The following is a 17,449-nucleotide window of genomic DNA, read 5'->3' as shown; positions in this document are numbered from 1 at the left end:
CATGCCAACTTTATTGAGCTCTGCCGCAGTAACCTTAAAAAGACAAGCATTGGCAAAGCCTATGCAAGAGCTGTAGGTTTTGGCAGTGTGTCTTAGCCATGTTGTACACCAGCTTGGCTAAAAGTTAGTGGTGTTGTTGGCAGGTCACGAATAAAGAAAGACAGGATTCAGTTTGGCAAGTAATATGAGCATTTATGAATAACGGCCGGGAGGACAGCACAGCTCTAAGTCTGAAACTGCCCTCCAAATCATCAACTCAAGCAGCCCTTTTTATATACTTTTGCTACCTTGAATGCATCTTATCACTTGTCATGCATTTTGATCTAAGCGCTCACGTGGTACATTGTGTCACTGCTTTCGTCAGCATGAAGCCGCATTTCTCATGAGAAAGTGTCTAATTACACATTTGCAGAAAAGCGAAGGTTACATATCTATCACGTGCACATTTAGTGAAAAACAGCAATACCTTTATCTCACGTTCTAAAGGCTGTCTGTAGCTCCTCCTTTCCTAACTCCAGGCTTGGAGCTCTCCCCGACTGTCTGACCTCCTCCACACAGCTGCTGACCTTCTACCATCAAAGCTTTTACATTCCTGTCCAGTAACTCCCTTTCCTCATTAACGTGGATTTGAAATGCGTGACTTTCCTGTAACTATATCATTTGCAAGCTTCTAGGCCTTTCTACGTGTAGCTGCTTTGTGGATAACTATGCCTTTGTCTCTCTTCTCTGTCTCCTGCACTGGCCTTTTACTTGGATGCCATGAACACTCGGGGCCTGTATTTCTCTCTGAGCACATATGATTCTGCACATTTTCCTCCCAACTCTTGCTTTAGCAAAAATGGGCCCTCTCTTTCTATATTTTCAATAACATTCCCCCCTTTAGTTGAACTTTCAACTACTATTACACCCTCTCTACTACATTCATTCATTTGGATATATACGTGATCCTCATCCTCCTTTACGTCCCTGGCTACCCTAATAGTGAACATCCCACCTATCTTCTGGCTAACCTTCTTGCAGCATCCTACCACTAACTGAAAGGTGCAGAACATTAATAACATCACCACAAGTATCGGGAATAACCCCTTAATCAGTCCTGATAACCAGGATGATATCCATGCAAACCATCCTGAAAACCATTCATTGGGGGCACCCCCTTCGTCTGCCATCTTCTTCCGCAAGTTATGTAGAGTCTGCATGGTCTCTGTGATTGTTCCATTGTCTGCATCGTTGGCATGTAAAACAGGCAGTTCCGATCTTGGCACAGACCCCACCCTCCATGGCCGTCATCAAGTCTAGCACATACCTATGTTGCATAAGCATCACTCTCACAGCCCGCATCTCTTCCTTGACTGCATTGAATCCATCTTCAGTTGCATTGATTGTCTTCATCAGTTCCCATCGTGTTTTCTGCAGCCAGCGGGCCGTGGCCTTTGTTTGAACAAAGGGAAAGATGCTCCCAAAAGAACATTTGGGCATCATTAAACAACCTGTGCTCTTGTGGAATGTCTTCCCAGGTTGTAGTACCCATATACTCTGCATACCTCTTTTTCCGATGACGCAATAAATTTGTTGGACGGCTCATGGGGTGATCATATAACTTTGAGATGTCCACCCCTGGAATCACCAGGGAGGGGGTGTGCACAGTTACTAAGGAACAGAGACCTTTCCATCCAGAAGGAAGTCGCGAATGCAGCCATTCTCCGCATTGCCAATAATAGTCCATCAGACTGGAGGTGCCCCATTGCATATCAGCATTGTACTCTGTGGTGATGCAATTGATGTTCCTTCCCACGGGTACTGTTCCATTTCCTCTGAAACATAAAAAGAAAACAATTGGTGTTCTGCCTGCACAGAGAGTTGTTGGTGTTTCCACCCAAGTTAATCTAGAGATATTTTCATCCCATATAGCCTGACACTTCTTCTGGGTGCTATTATCAGTCTGATTTCCCTTCCAGAGAGAGAGAGCTCTACATCCAAATGTTGCACCGTGGTACCACTGACCATGAACATACACTGATCCATTTACTCGAAAATATGGTCTTTCCTGACAGTCTTGGGACATGGGTGAAGCTGAATAATTCTTACAGAAAAGTGTAGATCTTGATATTCCCAGAAATCCCTGTTCTATTATTTTATTCTTCCAATTCCTACTTTTATACTTCAGTATTCCCGTCTCAGCCATCCTTCCCAATTTCACCACTAATTCCTTGCGATCTGTCAAGATATTTGTTATGTCGGCTAATTCCTCCTCATATTGTGTGGTGTTTACTAGAAATGCTCCCTGTCTTATCTGCAAGGGCTGCATTCGTGCTCTCATCCTGCAAAGGTACAAGTGCAATAAACATCGAGTAATATTTGGAAATACTTCTTTTGATGAATGTAGCCTATCTGTGTCACTAGCATGTGGAATCAAAGAACAAACAAAACATGATTCATTAGTAGTCTGCATGCCTATCTCGGTCATGTGCTGATACCATACATTGTCTAATAAGCTAGTATGAATATTGTGAGATATATTTTCATATTTATATACTTCTCTCTGTAAGCGCTTAGTATACTGACACATTGCCATGCGTGGACTAAGATACCATTGAAAGGTAATTGCTAACATAACAAAGTATGAACAGTAAAACAAAATCAAAATACATAACTGTCCACTAGTAGTGTCGAGTCGAAGTTCTGCTGGCCTCTTTAGGAAGGACGCTGTCCTTCGTCTTTGTCTTTGTCTTGCTGTAAATGTTCCTGTGAAGATGGTGATGTATGACATGAAACCGGGGACAATCCAACGTCTGATAGGTATATCCATGGCTTCCTGCCCTCCACCTTCACCGCTGTGGGGGTGCTCTGGGTCACTAAGTAAGGGCCCTCGAACTTGCTGTCTTTCCATCGTCGCACAAAATTGCGGATGTACACTTGCTGACCCACGGACATTGGACTGGTCTGCTGGGCTGCGTTGGTGCACTTCTCTTGTCGTGCCACCTGTTTAGAGAAGAACTTGACAGACTTCAATAACTGGGATAGATAGCTACTCATTTCCTGTCCTAGGACCTCAGCTGTCTTTTGAGCATCTGTTCGGTGTCGAGCTATTGTTAAGGGAGTTGGCATATGCTGTCCTATTCGTAATCATTTCAGATAACTGCGTAATGAACCAGTCTGTCTGTAATGTGGCAAGGAGGTATTCTTTGGCAGTGTGTGCAGGAAGGTGTAGTTGCTCAAGGGCAATATATAGCAGGGCTTGAGGCATCACTGGTTTGCCTGTACTTTCTTGCCTATAGATAAAATCTGATGGTGACTGTATACACCCTTGCTGCTCCCACAGCTCCCTTTCATAAGGTAGTGCTTGTTCTTGCAATTCGCGTAGATGCAATCGTGCCCCATAGATGTCTTTTGAGTCAGTACTGCTGTCATTGTTATTCCATTATAATGACAAAAGAGGTAGAAATGTTTTTTGTAATCAGGTGTAGCTAACACTGGAGCATTTGTAATTACTTCTTTTAGCTCCAGGAAGGCTGTTTCCCTGTCATCGGTCCAGTCTACTTTATTTGCGTTTGCGTGGGACTCTTTTAAGGCAGTGAGAAGTGGTGCAGTTAGGGTGGCATAATCAAATATCAACTGTCTCACATAATTGCAGAGTCCTAAAAACTTCTGCATCTGTTTAGTGGTTGTGGGCTTAGACATATTCCTAATACTCTGTACTCTGTCTGGTGTCATCCTCCTCCCTGTCCTTTCTTTATGTCACTTACTGGTTATCCCCCTGGTGTCTGCACCTGTACTGGCATAGTGACGGACATTGGTGGTACAGTCACGAGTGCCCCTTCTGTGCTTGGCTTCTTAAGCTTCTGTTGCACCAACTTCGCTGTGGCCCTTTCTGCTTGCTCTGTCCTCTCCTTGTCTTTTTCTTGTTTTCGCTTAAAATAATGTATTATGTGGGCCTGTATTTCAGGCCACGGCTTAGCTTCTATTCCCACCACTCCATCTAAATTTGCTTGAATGTCAGTGGGAAGGCCTCGCTTTAATACATTATAAAACAAAATTGCATTTCCTCCCGTATTTGCCCAGTTACATCCTACTTCCTGAATCCATCGCTCTTTTTTCCCTGTCTGTTATCTTGTGAGTATTTTAATTATGCCACTGTCACTAACTCACAACAGTATTGTGTAAAGTCAGTCCTACTCAGTATTACCAGACTTCACATATATTGTTGTAAGACCGTATCTGTGGACATCAGCCATGCTTATCGCTAGTCTGTGTAACACTTCTTCTATGGTGATGTCTGGGCAGGTGAATTTATGAGTGGTCTAAGTGGATTAGTAGCTGAAGCAATGCGTGTTATCACGTTATCATGTATGTAGATGAGTATTTGTGGTGCTCGGGGGTGCGTTGAGCCATTCATTATTTAAAGTAGTGAAGGCACGAATATCTGTGAGGAATGCATCAAGAAGAGCCTCTAATACAAGGGGTGATTGAGTTATTATTTCAAACCTCGGGGTGTTACATGGGCATGGGGGTTGACCGTGAGCCCACTTAAATACTAATTTTAGCTCAAGTGTATCTGTTTCTTGCCACAGAGAATTATTAGCCTCACTCATAGGGATTTATTATCAAGTTTGACTTGCTTTGGTGTTATTTATTCGGGCCTCCTGCGTTTTTATTTTCACTAATTACTGCCCCTTCACAGAACTCTTTAAGGGTGTCTGTTGGGATGTCAAAAATATGGCAGAGATCTCGCACCCTCTCTTCTTCACTTATATCTGACTGCGTGACAACTGGAGGGGACACCTGCCACTTCTCTATAACCTGACCTTTATGATTGTAAAACACAGTATTATTTTTATTCTCTTTTTCACTCATTACTCATAAAACGCATTTACTAGTCCCTATTGCGCCTTGCAGGTCTGCAACCAGGGGTCTGACTGTACTCAGACTCTCACTAATATTTCAGCCCTGGTCGCTTCCCCTCAAAGACGCCTTCCAGAGGTTAGTAAATCTGGGAATCTGGTGATCAGAGCAAAATGTTCACACTTTTTACTCGGTCCACTTCACTATTTCCTACTCTAACTCCTCTGTTCTAACCGGAATATCTGTTAGGCATTCCCAAATGAATGTCTCTTCCAGGGTCTGTCCCCTAGGTAATGCACTACTTTCGTCCAGGGCTGCCCCCTGGGTAATACTCTAAATACTCTAAAAGTCTTCCAGGGGCTACCCCCCTGGGTAATACTCTAAATACTCTAAAAGTCTTCCAGGGGCTACCCCCCTGGGTAATACTCTAAAAGTCTTCCAGGGGCTACCCCCCTGGGTAATACTCTAAATACTCTATAAGTCTTCCAGGGGCTACCCCCCTGGGTAATACTCTAAATACTCTAAAAGTCTTCCAGGGGCTACCCCCCTGGGTAATGCAGTACTATCTATTACACCAGCTAGTCTTCTGGTCTGACCAGGGAATCACAGTGTAGTAATAACATACCATCAAAACATTGCTTTAACACCCTAGCTAGTCTTCCGGTCTAACCGGGAAATCACAATTTATTTTTTAGCACACAGCATAATATTGCATTAAAACATTTAAGCCCCACATAAATCATGCATGCATTTTGTCATATTATAGTTGCCAAAAAGAATCATGCAATTAAAAATAATAAGGTACAAGCCCGACCTCTCTTTACCCCTTTAGGACTGCAACATCTGGAATCCCCGACTGCCTGGTTGAATAGGCAGGTGTAATCTCACCTGTTTATGTTGCGTGCAGTGTTCTATTCAGGCAGTACAGACAGATTTTCCTTCAGCCGCGTCCGGAGAAGAGAAGGAGGGCTCCTGGCTTGGCTGCGCCAAATGTTGTTGGCAGGTCACGAATAAAGAAAGACAGGATTCAGTTTGGCAAGTAATATGAGCATTTACGAATAACGGCCGGGAGGACAGCACAGCTCTAAGTCTGAAACTGCCCTCCAAATCATCAACTCAAGCCGCCCTTTTTATATACTTTTGCTACCTTGAATGCATCTTATCACTTGTCATGCATTTTGATCTAAGCGCTCACGTGGTACATTGTGTCACTGCTTTCGTCAGCATGAAGCCGCATTTCTCATGAGAAAGCGTCTAATTACACATTTGCAGAAAAGCGAAGGTTACATATCTATCACGTGCACATTTAGTGAAAAACAGCAATACCTTTATCTCACGTTCTAAAGGCTGTCTGTAGCTCCTCCTTTCCTAACTCCAGGCTTGGAGCTCTCCCCGACTGTCTGACCTCCTCCACACAGCTGCTGACCTTCTACCATCAAAGCTTTTACATTCCTGTCCAGTAACTCCCTTTCCTCATTAACGTGGATTTGAAATGCGTGACTTTCCTGTAACTATATCATTTGCAAGCTTCTAGGCCTTTCTACGTGTAGCTGCTTTGTGGATAACTATGCCTTTGTCTCTCTTCTCTGTCTCCTGCACTGGCCTTTTACTTGGATGCCATGAATACTCGGGGCCTGTATTTCTCTCTGAGCACATATGATTCTGCACATTTTCCTCCCAACTCTTGCTTTAGCAAAAATGGGCCCTCTCTTTCTATATTTTCAATAACAGTGGCGTAAAGGAGTGTGGCATGGAATGGAATGTCGTAAAGCAGAGTGGCGCGGAACAGAGTGGGGTGTTATGGAGTGGCGTAGAGTCGTGGTGGGGTGTAGAGTTGAGTAGCATGAAGTGTGGTAGAGTGTAATGGCACAGTGTTGTTGAGTAGCGTGGTAGAGTCGTGGAGTGGCATAAAATGTTATGGAGTGGTGTGGAGCAAAGTGGAGGGCTGTAGAGTGGTGTAGAGCAGAGTAGATTGTTGCAGAGTGGAGTGGCATAGATTGGAGTGGAGTGGCATAGATTGGAGTGGAGTGGCATAGATTGGAGTGGGGTGGCATAGAGTGGAGTGGCATAGATTGGAGTGGCATAGATTAGCGGAGAATGTTGTAGAGGGGAGTGGCATTGAACGGAGTAGTATAGTATAGTAGAGTGGAATGGCAGAGTGTCAAATGTGGTATTGAGTGGCATAGAAAAAAAGTTCTGTGATATTGTTTTATTATTATTTTATTGTATAAAGTTGTGGCCACCAGGTAGGGCTATCTAGTGTGCTCAAGTCAGAATACATAATCATTCTTCCTCATGAACGCATTTTTAAAGAACAACATCCCACTATAGATCATATTTGGGACTGGACTAGTAGGATTGTGAGTTATTGATGAGGTGCAGTTTGACCAGCAGTGTCCAGACTTTTTTATTTTTTTTCTTTAAGTAAAAGGACATAGGCCTGTCACCCTTGCAAAGTGCCATGATAGGGTAAACCCCTATTGACCGGACTGAATCATGTAGCATTAAAAAAAAAAATTCTAAGGTCCCTTCCCCTAATCAGCCGCCCCTCCCCACTGCACCACAATCAGAATGCACCTAAAATAACATTTTATAATTCAAGATGAGGAGTGGGCCTGGGAATAAAGCAAACCACATTGGCTTGATGAGGGCATGCTTACTTTTACTCCAAAATCTGTTAATCGCGATCCTCCAGTTCTGGCTCTGTTTTATTTATACAGGGAGTGCAGAATTATTAGGCAAATGAGTATTTTGACCACATCATCCTCTTTATGCATGTTGTCTTACTCCAAGCTGTATAGGCTCGAAAGCCTACTACCAATTAAGCATATTAGGTGATGTGCATCTCTGTAATGAGAAGGGGTGTGGTCTAATGACATCAACACCCTATATCAGGTGTGCATAATTATTAGGCAACTTCCTTTCCTTTGGCAAAATGGGTCAAAAGAAGGACTTGACAGGCTCAGAAAAGTAAAAAATTGTGAGATATCTTGCAGAGGGATGCAGCACTCTTAAAATTACAAAGCTTCTGAAGCGTGATCATCGAACAATCAAGCGTTTCATTCAAAATAGTCAACAGGGTCGCAAGAAGTGTGTGGAAAAACCAAGGCGCAAAATAACTGCCCATGAACTGAGAAAAGTCAAGCGTGCAGCTGCCACGATGCCACTTGCCACCAGTTTGGCCATATTTCAGAGCTGCAACATCACTGGAGTGCCCAAAAGCACAAGGTGTGCAATACTCAGAGACATGGCCAAGGTAAGAAAGGCTGAAAGACGACCACCACTGAACAAGACACACAAGCTGAAACGTCAAGACTGGGCCAAGAAATATCTCAAGACTGATTTTTCTAAGGTTTTATGGACTGATGAAATGAGAGTGAGTCTTGATGGGCCAGATGGATGGGCCCGTGGCTGGATTGGTAAAGGGCAGAGAGCTCCAGTCCGACTCAGACACCAGCAAGGTGGAGGTGGAGTACTGGTTTGGGCTGGTATCATCAAAGATGAGCTTGTGGGGCCTTTTCGGGTTGAGGATGGAGTCAAGCTCAACTCCCAGTCCTACTGCCAGTTCCTGGAAGACACCTTCTTCAAGCAGTGGTACAGGAAGAAGTCTGCATCCTTCAAGAAAAACATGATTTTCATGCAGGACAATGCTCCATCACACGCGTCCAAGTACTCCACAGCGTGGCTGGCAAGAAAGGGTATAAAAGAAGGAAATCTAATGACATGGCCTCCTTGTTCACCTGATCTGAACCCCATTGAGAACCTGTGGTCCATCATCAAATGTGAGATTTACAAGGAGGGAAAACAGTACACCTCTCTGAACAGTGTCTGGGAGGCTGTGGTTGCTGCTGCACGCAATGTTGATGGTGAACAGATCAAAACACTGACAGAATCCATGGATGGCAGGCTTTTGAGTGTCCTTGCAAAGAAAGGTGGCTATATTGGTCACTGATTTGTTTTTGTTTTGTTTTTGAATGTCAGAAATGTATATTTGTGAATGTTGAGATGTTATATTGGTTTCACTGGTAATGATAAATAATTGAAATGGGTATATATATTTTTTTGTTAAGTTGCCTAATAATTATGCACAGTGATAGTCACCTGCACACACAGATATCCCCCTAACATAGCTAAAACTAAAAACAAACTAAAAACTACTTCCAAAAATATTCAGTTTTGATATTAATGAGTTTTTTGGGTTCATTGAGAACATGGTTGTTGTTCAATAATAAAATGAATCCTCAAAAATACAACTTGCCTAATAATTCTGCACTCCCTGTAGATGTTACGTTGGAAGGGCATGCTGAACAGAATTGACATCCATCCTGTTACCTCTTTAAAAAATAAGCATAAATTGTGTTCTACACAGAGTGGAAGGCAGGTCTTGTACAGAACAGATCAATCTAGAATAAGTTGCACACACTTTTTACTGTGGTATGCATTAGTAACTCCGCATGTAAATGTTGGTTCATATATTGATGGAGCATCTTATTTAATAGAAAGGAGATGGTGCTCTGTTTGAAACTTTGTTTAAAAAAAAAAAAAAAAGCAGTGTGCATGTGTTGCATAGAGCCCACTTAATTACTTCAGCCTCTCGTACAACATGATGTTTTATTCACTGGCATTGCTGTTATAAGTGTTTGATGCAGTATGTTTGAGTCCTGTTATTTCGTAATTCGTTCTTAGGAACTAGTTCTTCAACCTTTAGGTACATACATTTTTCCCTGGCTTATTCCGATTCAGCTTGAACTATTATTGTAAAAATCTCACATCAGAACCCATTATCTTTAAGGCTGCTCTCTAAAGTTAGACACCCAAGGCCCTTTATCGACATGCATTTCTAGATTCTAAATCCATCCACACTCCAAAAGTTGCTTTTGTATAATTGTTCCTGTGTTTGGAGCATCTTGTTAGCTTTTCAGTTATTCCCAGAGGAATCCCAGGAGTTATACTGGAAGTCTGTACTAGTCCTAAAGTTCCCCAGGTGCATCATTACTTAACATTTGATCATGCAGGTTTTCCTTTTTCTCCAGCTGGTAATTCTGCCAGCATAAATGTGAATCAAATGTACATTTGCCTATGTGACTTTCCTTCCCTTGCTTGAGGAAACTATTATTGCAGATGGGAATCCCAATCCACACTGTGAAACATGGAGTGCTCCCTCCACATTCATTATAGTCCTGGCCTCTTGATATACCGTTAAAAAAATAAATATCATTTATGATTGTGTTTTTGTATCATTAGAGAAGTAATTTAGATTTGCTAGACATTGCTAACTCGGGTCAATTTTTTTCTGGGCAACATTTTTAAAAATAGTCGGAGCAAGAACCTGTTAGCAGCTTATGCAGTAAAATCTTGTGAAACCAGCAGCACACCACTTCTAAGTCACTTCACCAGGAAAGGATTTACAATTGCTGTACTTGATAATTTTGAAGACAACTCTTCTTTGTCTGGAACATCCAGCACACAAGATACTGCCGTGGTGCTTTTTCAAGACTGTCCCAATGAAGTAGCTGCTGGAAAACAAGCTGTGTCAACTGTAGACATAAAGAAACAAAGCTGTAAACTTATAACCCAGCTGCCTTGCCAGCGGGTACAAAATCACTACATGCCATCAACACGCCCCAGTCTACCAGAAAGTTTCAAAGTGTCTGAAGACATGAATCATTTTCTACCTGATGCTGTAGTCCACAACGCTGATTTAACTGAATTTATCACATTGCTTATTCGGTGTAGACTGAAGGATAAAGGAAACCCAGTTTCTTTGTGGGCTTGAATTCATGCTGTGATCGCCCAGAATACGGTCCCACTGAAGAAGGTTGGGTTTTTACCATTAATGCCATCTCCAGTCACAAACTACACAACAGTATACACAGCTCTAAAGCAAAATTGCTTCTCTAATGATCCAAAAACACAAATCAAAAATGAAAATTTCTGGACAATTTTTTCAATGAGTTGAATCAGGGCCTTGGTTTACCTGAAAATTGGCTTACAACCTTTGATTGTGGGAAATAATGTACATTTCCATTGTCTGGGTGACGAGTACATGAATTCCCTAATGCTTATGGGTGTCCACCTACTTTCCTAGGTTAGTCATCCTATTAACAGCCAAAATTCTGCCCCTAACCCTAAGTTTGTAAATGCTGGAGTTCCTCTGTAATGGTGGAATTTCTGCATTCACAAGTACACCTTCTTAGAATGAAATTCAGGTAGTCCCTATTCTGTACTTAAGTGGTTTTTTGCACATCTAATCTCAGTTTAGGTCCTTAAAATATGTTGTGGATTGAGGAGTGCTTTTTGGCAACTCTAATGGGCCTAGTTATTTTCTCACTTCGAAAAAGTAATGATTGTTATTAAGACACTCTCAGTTAATTTGTGATCCATTCTGATATTTTTGTGTTAGTATTACAGGAAACTCAGTAGTATGTGTTTTTATTTTTATACTTGCAGAGAAAAACATTGTTGGCGTTAGAGAAAGAGGATGAAGAAGAAAGGAATAAAACAATTGAAAGTTTAAAGACTGCACTGAGGACGAAACCGATGAGGTAATTTTTAAACCACCTTTTTTGATATTCAAGAGCTTTAAGTCATTCTAATATACAAGATGTCCATTAAGCTGGTCGGTTAAGAAAACATAATGTTGCTTCTGAAATACTTTCCTCCAGTCAGAATGTTACCTATGTACTTCAGTTGAGTACACTTGATTCAGACATTTGTAAGGATTTTTGAACAGGCAAACACACATGACTGGTCACTAATCCACACATAAGCAGACATCAACAGATATTCTAAGGCCAATTGAAGATGCATATCCTCATAAGAAAATGATAACATTAATATTGCATTTGTACCAAGGAAAATAACTGCTATGTGCATATTCTCCACAGCTATCAAAAAGTGTATTTTTCACTTACATATTCAATATCAGTTTATTTGTAAATATGTGATTCAGCTTTAATTAACTGTTTAAGAGACCCCAGTTTTCAAAATAGATAATATCCACTGTTGTTCAAAAAGTCACTGCGTTAGAAATGCAGTTTTTCTTTTTTTCTGCAAGCAAGTGGTCAACATTTAGGGCAGCGTTGCCATTTTAAGGTGGTCAAACGTAAAACAGAGACCCTCCTAGAAGAGGTAACGGCATCAAGGAAGACTATCTCGAAGTTTACGTTTCAGACATATTTGCTATAACCGAAAAAGGAGTCTTGTCAAAACTCTAACAATGCTTAACTTTCAAGCTGTAGTTGAAATAAAGTTAGTTCCAGACCTTTCTGATTTCTATCAAGGCCTCTTCGAAAAACGTTCTGAATGCTGATAATGGGCACTAAGGTTTTTCACTAAACTTAGTGCTGGGCTGCAACATCAGGAATCATTGAAATTGCTCTTGACAATATATGGAACCTTTCGATTTACAACCTTATGAAAACAAAATTAGTATTCAGTTGAGATGTTTGGGAGAAAGTGAAGCGGGAGGTGCAGATGCAGGAGGGCTGTGCAATCAGAATGACACATCTCAAAAGCAGAAACAGACTTCCATGTGTGAAATTAATTTGTAATATAATTTATGCTGTACAAACGCGCCTCTGGATTCCATAATGTTGAAATATTTTGTACCTAAGCTTTTGCCGCCATGATTTTATACAGATTTCTTTTGTGCAGGTATGGGGTGCCCTAGCCTTTAACTCATTTTCATTATAATTCATTTCTGAATTCTTGTGTCTTCAAAGCACCAAACACACGTTTTGGTATTAATTTGCTTAAAATAATTATTTTGTGATGGAAGGAAATAGATCTGAGAAACTCTGACTGTAAGTTTTCAAATATTCACCCCTACATATGTCTATATAAGGTCTATTTAAGATCAATACAATAATGTCACCATTAATCATAGAATTGCCATCAGGCCAGACAGATCCAAAGAGTACGAAGAGAGATGTATTTGCATCAAATGATTATCAAATATTTTGATACTGTTTTCTGTTTGACAGGTTTGTGACCAGGTTCATGGATTTGGATGGCTTGACCTGTATTCTAAACTTTCTGCAAAGCATGGACTATGAGACGTCAGAGTCCCGAATACATACCTCTCTCATTGGATGCATAAAGGCTCTGATGAACAACTCTCAGGGACGGGCCCATGTTTTAGCTCATTCAGCGAGCATTAACGTCATCGCTCAGAGTTTGAGCACAGAAAACATAAAGACTAAAGTGGCAGTGCTGGAAATCTTGGGCGCTGTGTGCCTGGTTCCTGGAGGTCACAAAAAGGTGCTGGAGTCTATGCTGCACTACCAGAAGTATGCTAGCGAGCGGACTCGCTTTCAGGTACTGCACGCAAGACTCATTTGTCTTATTCTAAATTCTTTATTTTTGCTTGTTCCAAGATGGTCTCTCATTGGGAATCATGGCAGATCTTTGCTTTTCATGTTTTCCCACAAAGATAATGCTTTTGTTTACATTAATTATGCATTGTCTGCAAGGAGCAACACATTATTTTTTGCTGTTCTCTGTATCATTGTGACTGGTAAGTGAAATGCACATACTGTCAAACCCCAAATTTTCATAGTTAGTACCTGACATATCGACTTGAACTTTCAGCATGGTGTCCAAATATTTGTGAGTTAAGGGGATTCTAAATGGAGCATCAGATCAGAGCACAATTAAACCCTACTATATATGCTTGTTTATCGTTGTTAGAAACTAAAAATAAGAACTTTGGCAGTAAGATACAAGTACTATGCCTTTAGCATTAGTGTCTTGGTAACAAATTATGCAACATCGCAAAAGAAAAATAGTGAAAAATACAGTAAGATTTTTAATCGACTTGTTTAAATTCAAAGAGGCTGTTAAAAATACCCCAGGAGTGATGGTCCGGGAATGAATGTATAATATTGGTTTGGCATCTCTTGTCACTACATTTTGAATACTTTTTTGATTACACCATTCACCATTGGAAAGGGCTCTGCTACAGTCTGCAAATGAGAGACTGGGTCTTAAGCGTTTCCCCCCACTGAGTGTGCAGAGCTGTGAATGTACTAAGAGAGGGCATTCAAAACCTTCGTGAAGGGAAAAGCTGTGTGCTGGTCATAAGGACATCCCTGTTGTTGCATGTCTGAGCAGTAACTTTTCCTTTTTCAAGAGATTCTGCATTTTAAAATTTAGACATTTTTGTATTTGATGTCCCTGTACTGCTTAAAGTATTTTTGTCTGAAAGGCTGATTGTGTAACTAGTTGTCAAATAACATTTGGTGGTTCAGCAGTTTAGTAGATCCCATTTGTGGAAATTCATGGCAGTTAGGATGCCATTATAACTTAAAAACATTTATTAACATCTGTTTAAGATTCTGTGATTATTCAAGCACTAGAATTTTTCAAAGTTCAAAGTGTTGATGTTCATATGAATGGTTACAGTTTCCTCTTTTAACCATTTAGTTTAATTGTTTATGTATTGTTTTCTCAATAAACGCAATTGCTGGTGGTAAAGAAAAACGTTTTTAGTAGGATATATTAAGAACACACATTTTCGTTTCCTTGAGGTATATGCCCCTGTAACATTTTTGTATTGATTTGTCAGACACTTATAAATGATTTGGATCGGAGTACTGGAAGATATCGAGATGAGGTGAATCTCAAAACTGCGATCATGTCCTTTATTAATGCAGTTCTAAGCCAAGGAGCAGGAGTCGTAAGTATTTAAAAATTTTCTCTTGAGTCCTTCAGCCTACTTTAATAATCTGACCTCTTCATTCAAAACATCTATACCCTCTGTTTCCTCTTAGGTACTCTTTGTCTTACCCAAGTGTCTCACTTATCATGCCCACTTGATCTCTTGTGCTATCCCTTAAATGTGATCACATTGAGTGTACTTTAGGATTTAAGTATGAAAAATAATTTTGTACATTGTTTTAGAGATTTACAATTGTCAAACATGTAATTGTAGGAAAGTCTGGATTTCCGACTTCATCTTCGATATGAATTTCTAATGCTAGGAATTCAGCCAGTTATTGACAAACTACGAGAGCATGAAAACTCAACACTAGACAGGTTGGTAGTCTCTCATTTTCGATGGGTGGTGGTTCACAGGTACTCTGTAAGAAGTATTTAAAGAGTAACATTTTAACAATGCTTTTCTTTCTCAAGACATTTAGACTTCTTTGAAATGCTCCGAAATGAGGATGAACTGGAATTTGCCAAAAGATTTGAACTGGTAGGTGTGAGACTATAACCACACAACAGAGGTGGATTGGTTTGTATTTTGTTTGTTTTGGAGAGATGAGGCAGTTAGTTGTTGGCTAGTTTTGCCGTTTTTTAACGCAAATTTATCTGTGATTGTCTAGCCCTGCGGTAACTAAAACCGACAAATCACCATGCATGGAAAATTTTGGGTTATTCTACTGCTCTTGCAATCCATTGCAAGACCGGATTGATCACTTTAAAACAGATGATTGGTCTATGTTTTGCACAGAACTATTCCACCAAATAAATTGAAGTTCACAATTTCAGAGCTTTTTGTGCTTCGCAGCATGCCATGTATGGAAGGATTAAACATAAACAGAACAATAATTGTCTTTGGATGACTTCCAAGGGATATTTTATATATACGATTCATGGAAGTGAATTATAGTCCATTTTTAATAGTTCATGTATCTATTGACATACATAGACTACAGTTACATGCATTCACAAACACAAAAGAAGTCTAACATGCGTTGTTGATTTATCAACCCTGTAAGCAAGCACATATGGGGCTTATCAGGACAGAAAAGCATCAGTATGACTTTATGCCTGGGCTGCAGATAATGCTTGTTTGCAAAGTTAACTGTAAATGGCACATTCTTTTTTTAATACATCAAAAGGAAGCACATGCTTTTGTGTAGGTTCTCCAGTCTCATCTGCACAAACTGTCTAGCCATCACATCTAAAGAAAGGGCGCAGCAGAGAGCACATTCACCATCCATGTTGCCAAACTAAAATGGTAACCAATACTAGCTGCTCTATCTATTCTGCAGAATCTGCAATATTGCTTGGCATAAAGCACATTGTATAACAATTGTTACTCCGTTAAACATTTGCATTCTCCTCTTCAAATAAAAAGGATTCTGATTATGTGCGTCATTTTTATATGTGTTTGAAGGGATTTCATAATTACAAGGTGCTACTTGAAACTTGTATTTGGTGCCTTGATTAGAGTCTAGCCGCAGATTCCTTACTTCAGAATCTTCCCCAGGCGCGAGCCTGCATCTGAAAACTTTTTTCATAGTATGTCTGCACATCAGTTGAGGGCATCGTGCGACTCAGTATCAACGTCGTCCCAGGATGTGACGTCAGAGGAGTCCATATAACTCCCTTGCCAGTGTCAGCTCCTTCTTTTCTGCGCTTGCAACAAGGATCCAGTAACAGTTGGTCAGAGTGCTTTTCAGCCTACTTTGAAATTTTTTACATATTAAACAGTGTGCTTTCAACGTCTTCGGGGTTTAAACTTTATGGGTCCTGTGTATGCCAAATCTCGGCTGTGGACCCCCATTCCGTTTGCAAGTGGTGCCTGGGCATGTGACCGAAATCAATACAAGAGCATCGGATGAAGCTTCCAGCGGTGCGGATGTCAGAGCCATCTCAGTCTTTCTGTCGAAGGAGGTCTCTTTCTCGAGCTGATATCCGTTCACAGGGCCATTCGAGGAGTCATTCTCGTGGACACCTTCCTCCATCGACATCCAAAGGTAAGTCTTGCAAGCGATCAAAATCACAAAAGTTGCCAACTTCACTATATACGACCTTCCGTCATTCCTCGGTTGAGGAGGCAAGGTGAGAGTCTGCCCTGCGTCGCCCTCCCTTTCCAGGAGACAGAACAAATCTAGTCCAGGTACCTCTGGATCGCCTGTGAGTTCCAAGGAGGTGCAATGTGCCTTGACTGTATCCACGCCAGCAGGTTCACCTTTGGCTTTAGCTAGGACTTTGGCGTCAGTTGATGAAGCCATTGCAACGCCGGTGCACAGCCCTTCAGGGTTTCCACCTTTGGCACCAGTATCTAATCAGCCAACTCCTGCGACTCTGCTGGCGCCACCGATCGAAGTCCAATCCCTTTCTCCGTCTGAAGTCGATGTGGAGGAATCAACTTCTCGATGTCGATGACTGTGCAAGTCATGCCTGTCATCCTAGGTCTTTCGCCACAATAATTGCCTCATGTTGTTCCTACAGAGGGCATGGTGGACAGGCAGTAGAGAAGTCTGACCCTCATAGAGATGACAGCTGGTTAACTGACCTAGCTACAGTTAATGGTTTGGATTCTTCTCCAGCCTCAGGCCTACTTTGACCCCTTTGGCTTGCTATGGAGGTGAGATCCTCTTTTGCAGACATGGTAAAAAGGGTTGCAGAAGTGCTGAATCTGGCTCTTTCTTCAGTGGCATTACCTTCAGATCCTCTAATTGATGTCCTCCATCATAGTCATACAGGGGTTGAACCAGTGCTTCCTTACAGCGAGGCACTACATGAAGTCTTGTTTGATACGGGGCCCCTGTTGACAGGGCCATATCCCATAGACACTGAGCTGCCCTGGTGATTTGCCCAGTCTAATAAGACATCCCACTTGTTGAAGTTTGGTTGCACAGGCTGCTTT

The 17,449-nt window shown here is 41.2% G+C and overlaps 1 protein-coding gene across 4 annotated transcripts in view; it reads left to right on the top strand.

Moving 5' to 3' along the window:
* The window catches only part of DAAM1 (dishevelled associated activator of morphogenesis 1), a 633,974-nt gene that overhangs the window by 409,667 nt on the left and 206,858 nt on the right, over nt 1-17,449 (top strand). For all 4 annotated transcript variants that reach the window (XM_069207027.1, XM_069207028.1, XM_069207029.1 and 1 more), the window contains 5 exons: nt 11,293-11,387; nt 12,828-13,161; nt 14,411-14,521; nt 14,777-14,880; nt 14,977-15,043. In XM_069207027.1, the coding sequence (XP_069063128.1) occupies nt 11,293-11,387; nt 12,828-13,161; nt 14,411-14,521; nt 14,777-14,880; nt 14,977-15,043 (711 nt within the window). The remainder of the gene's footprint in view (nt 1-11,292; nt 11,388-12,827; nt 13,162-14,410; nt 14,522-14,776; nt 14,881-14,976; nt 15,044-17,449) is intronic.

Source organism: Pleurodeles waltl, chromosome 9 (genome assembly GCF_031143425.1).
Source record: "Pleurodeles waltl isolate 20211129_DDA chromosome 9, aPleWal1.hap1.20221129, whole genome shotgun sequence".
Taxonomy (NCBI): Eukaryota; Metazoa; Chordata; class Amphibia; order Caudata; family Salamandridae; genus Pleurodeles; species Pleurodeles waltl.
Note: the sequence above shows the minus strand (reverse complement) of the source record. Positions and strands in the feature narration are given on the sequence as shown.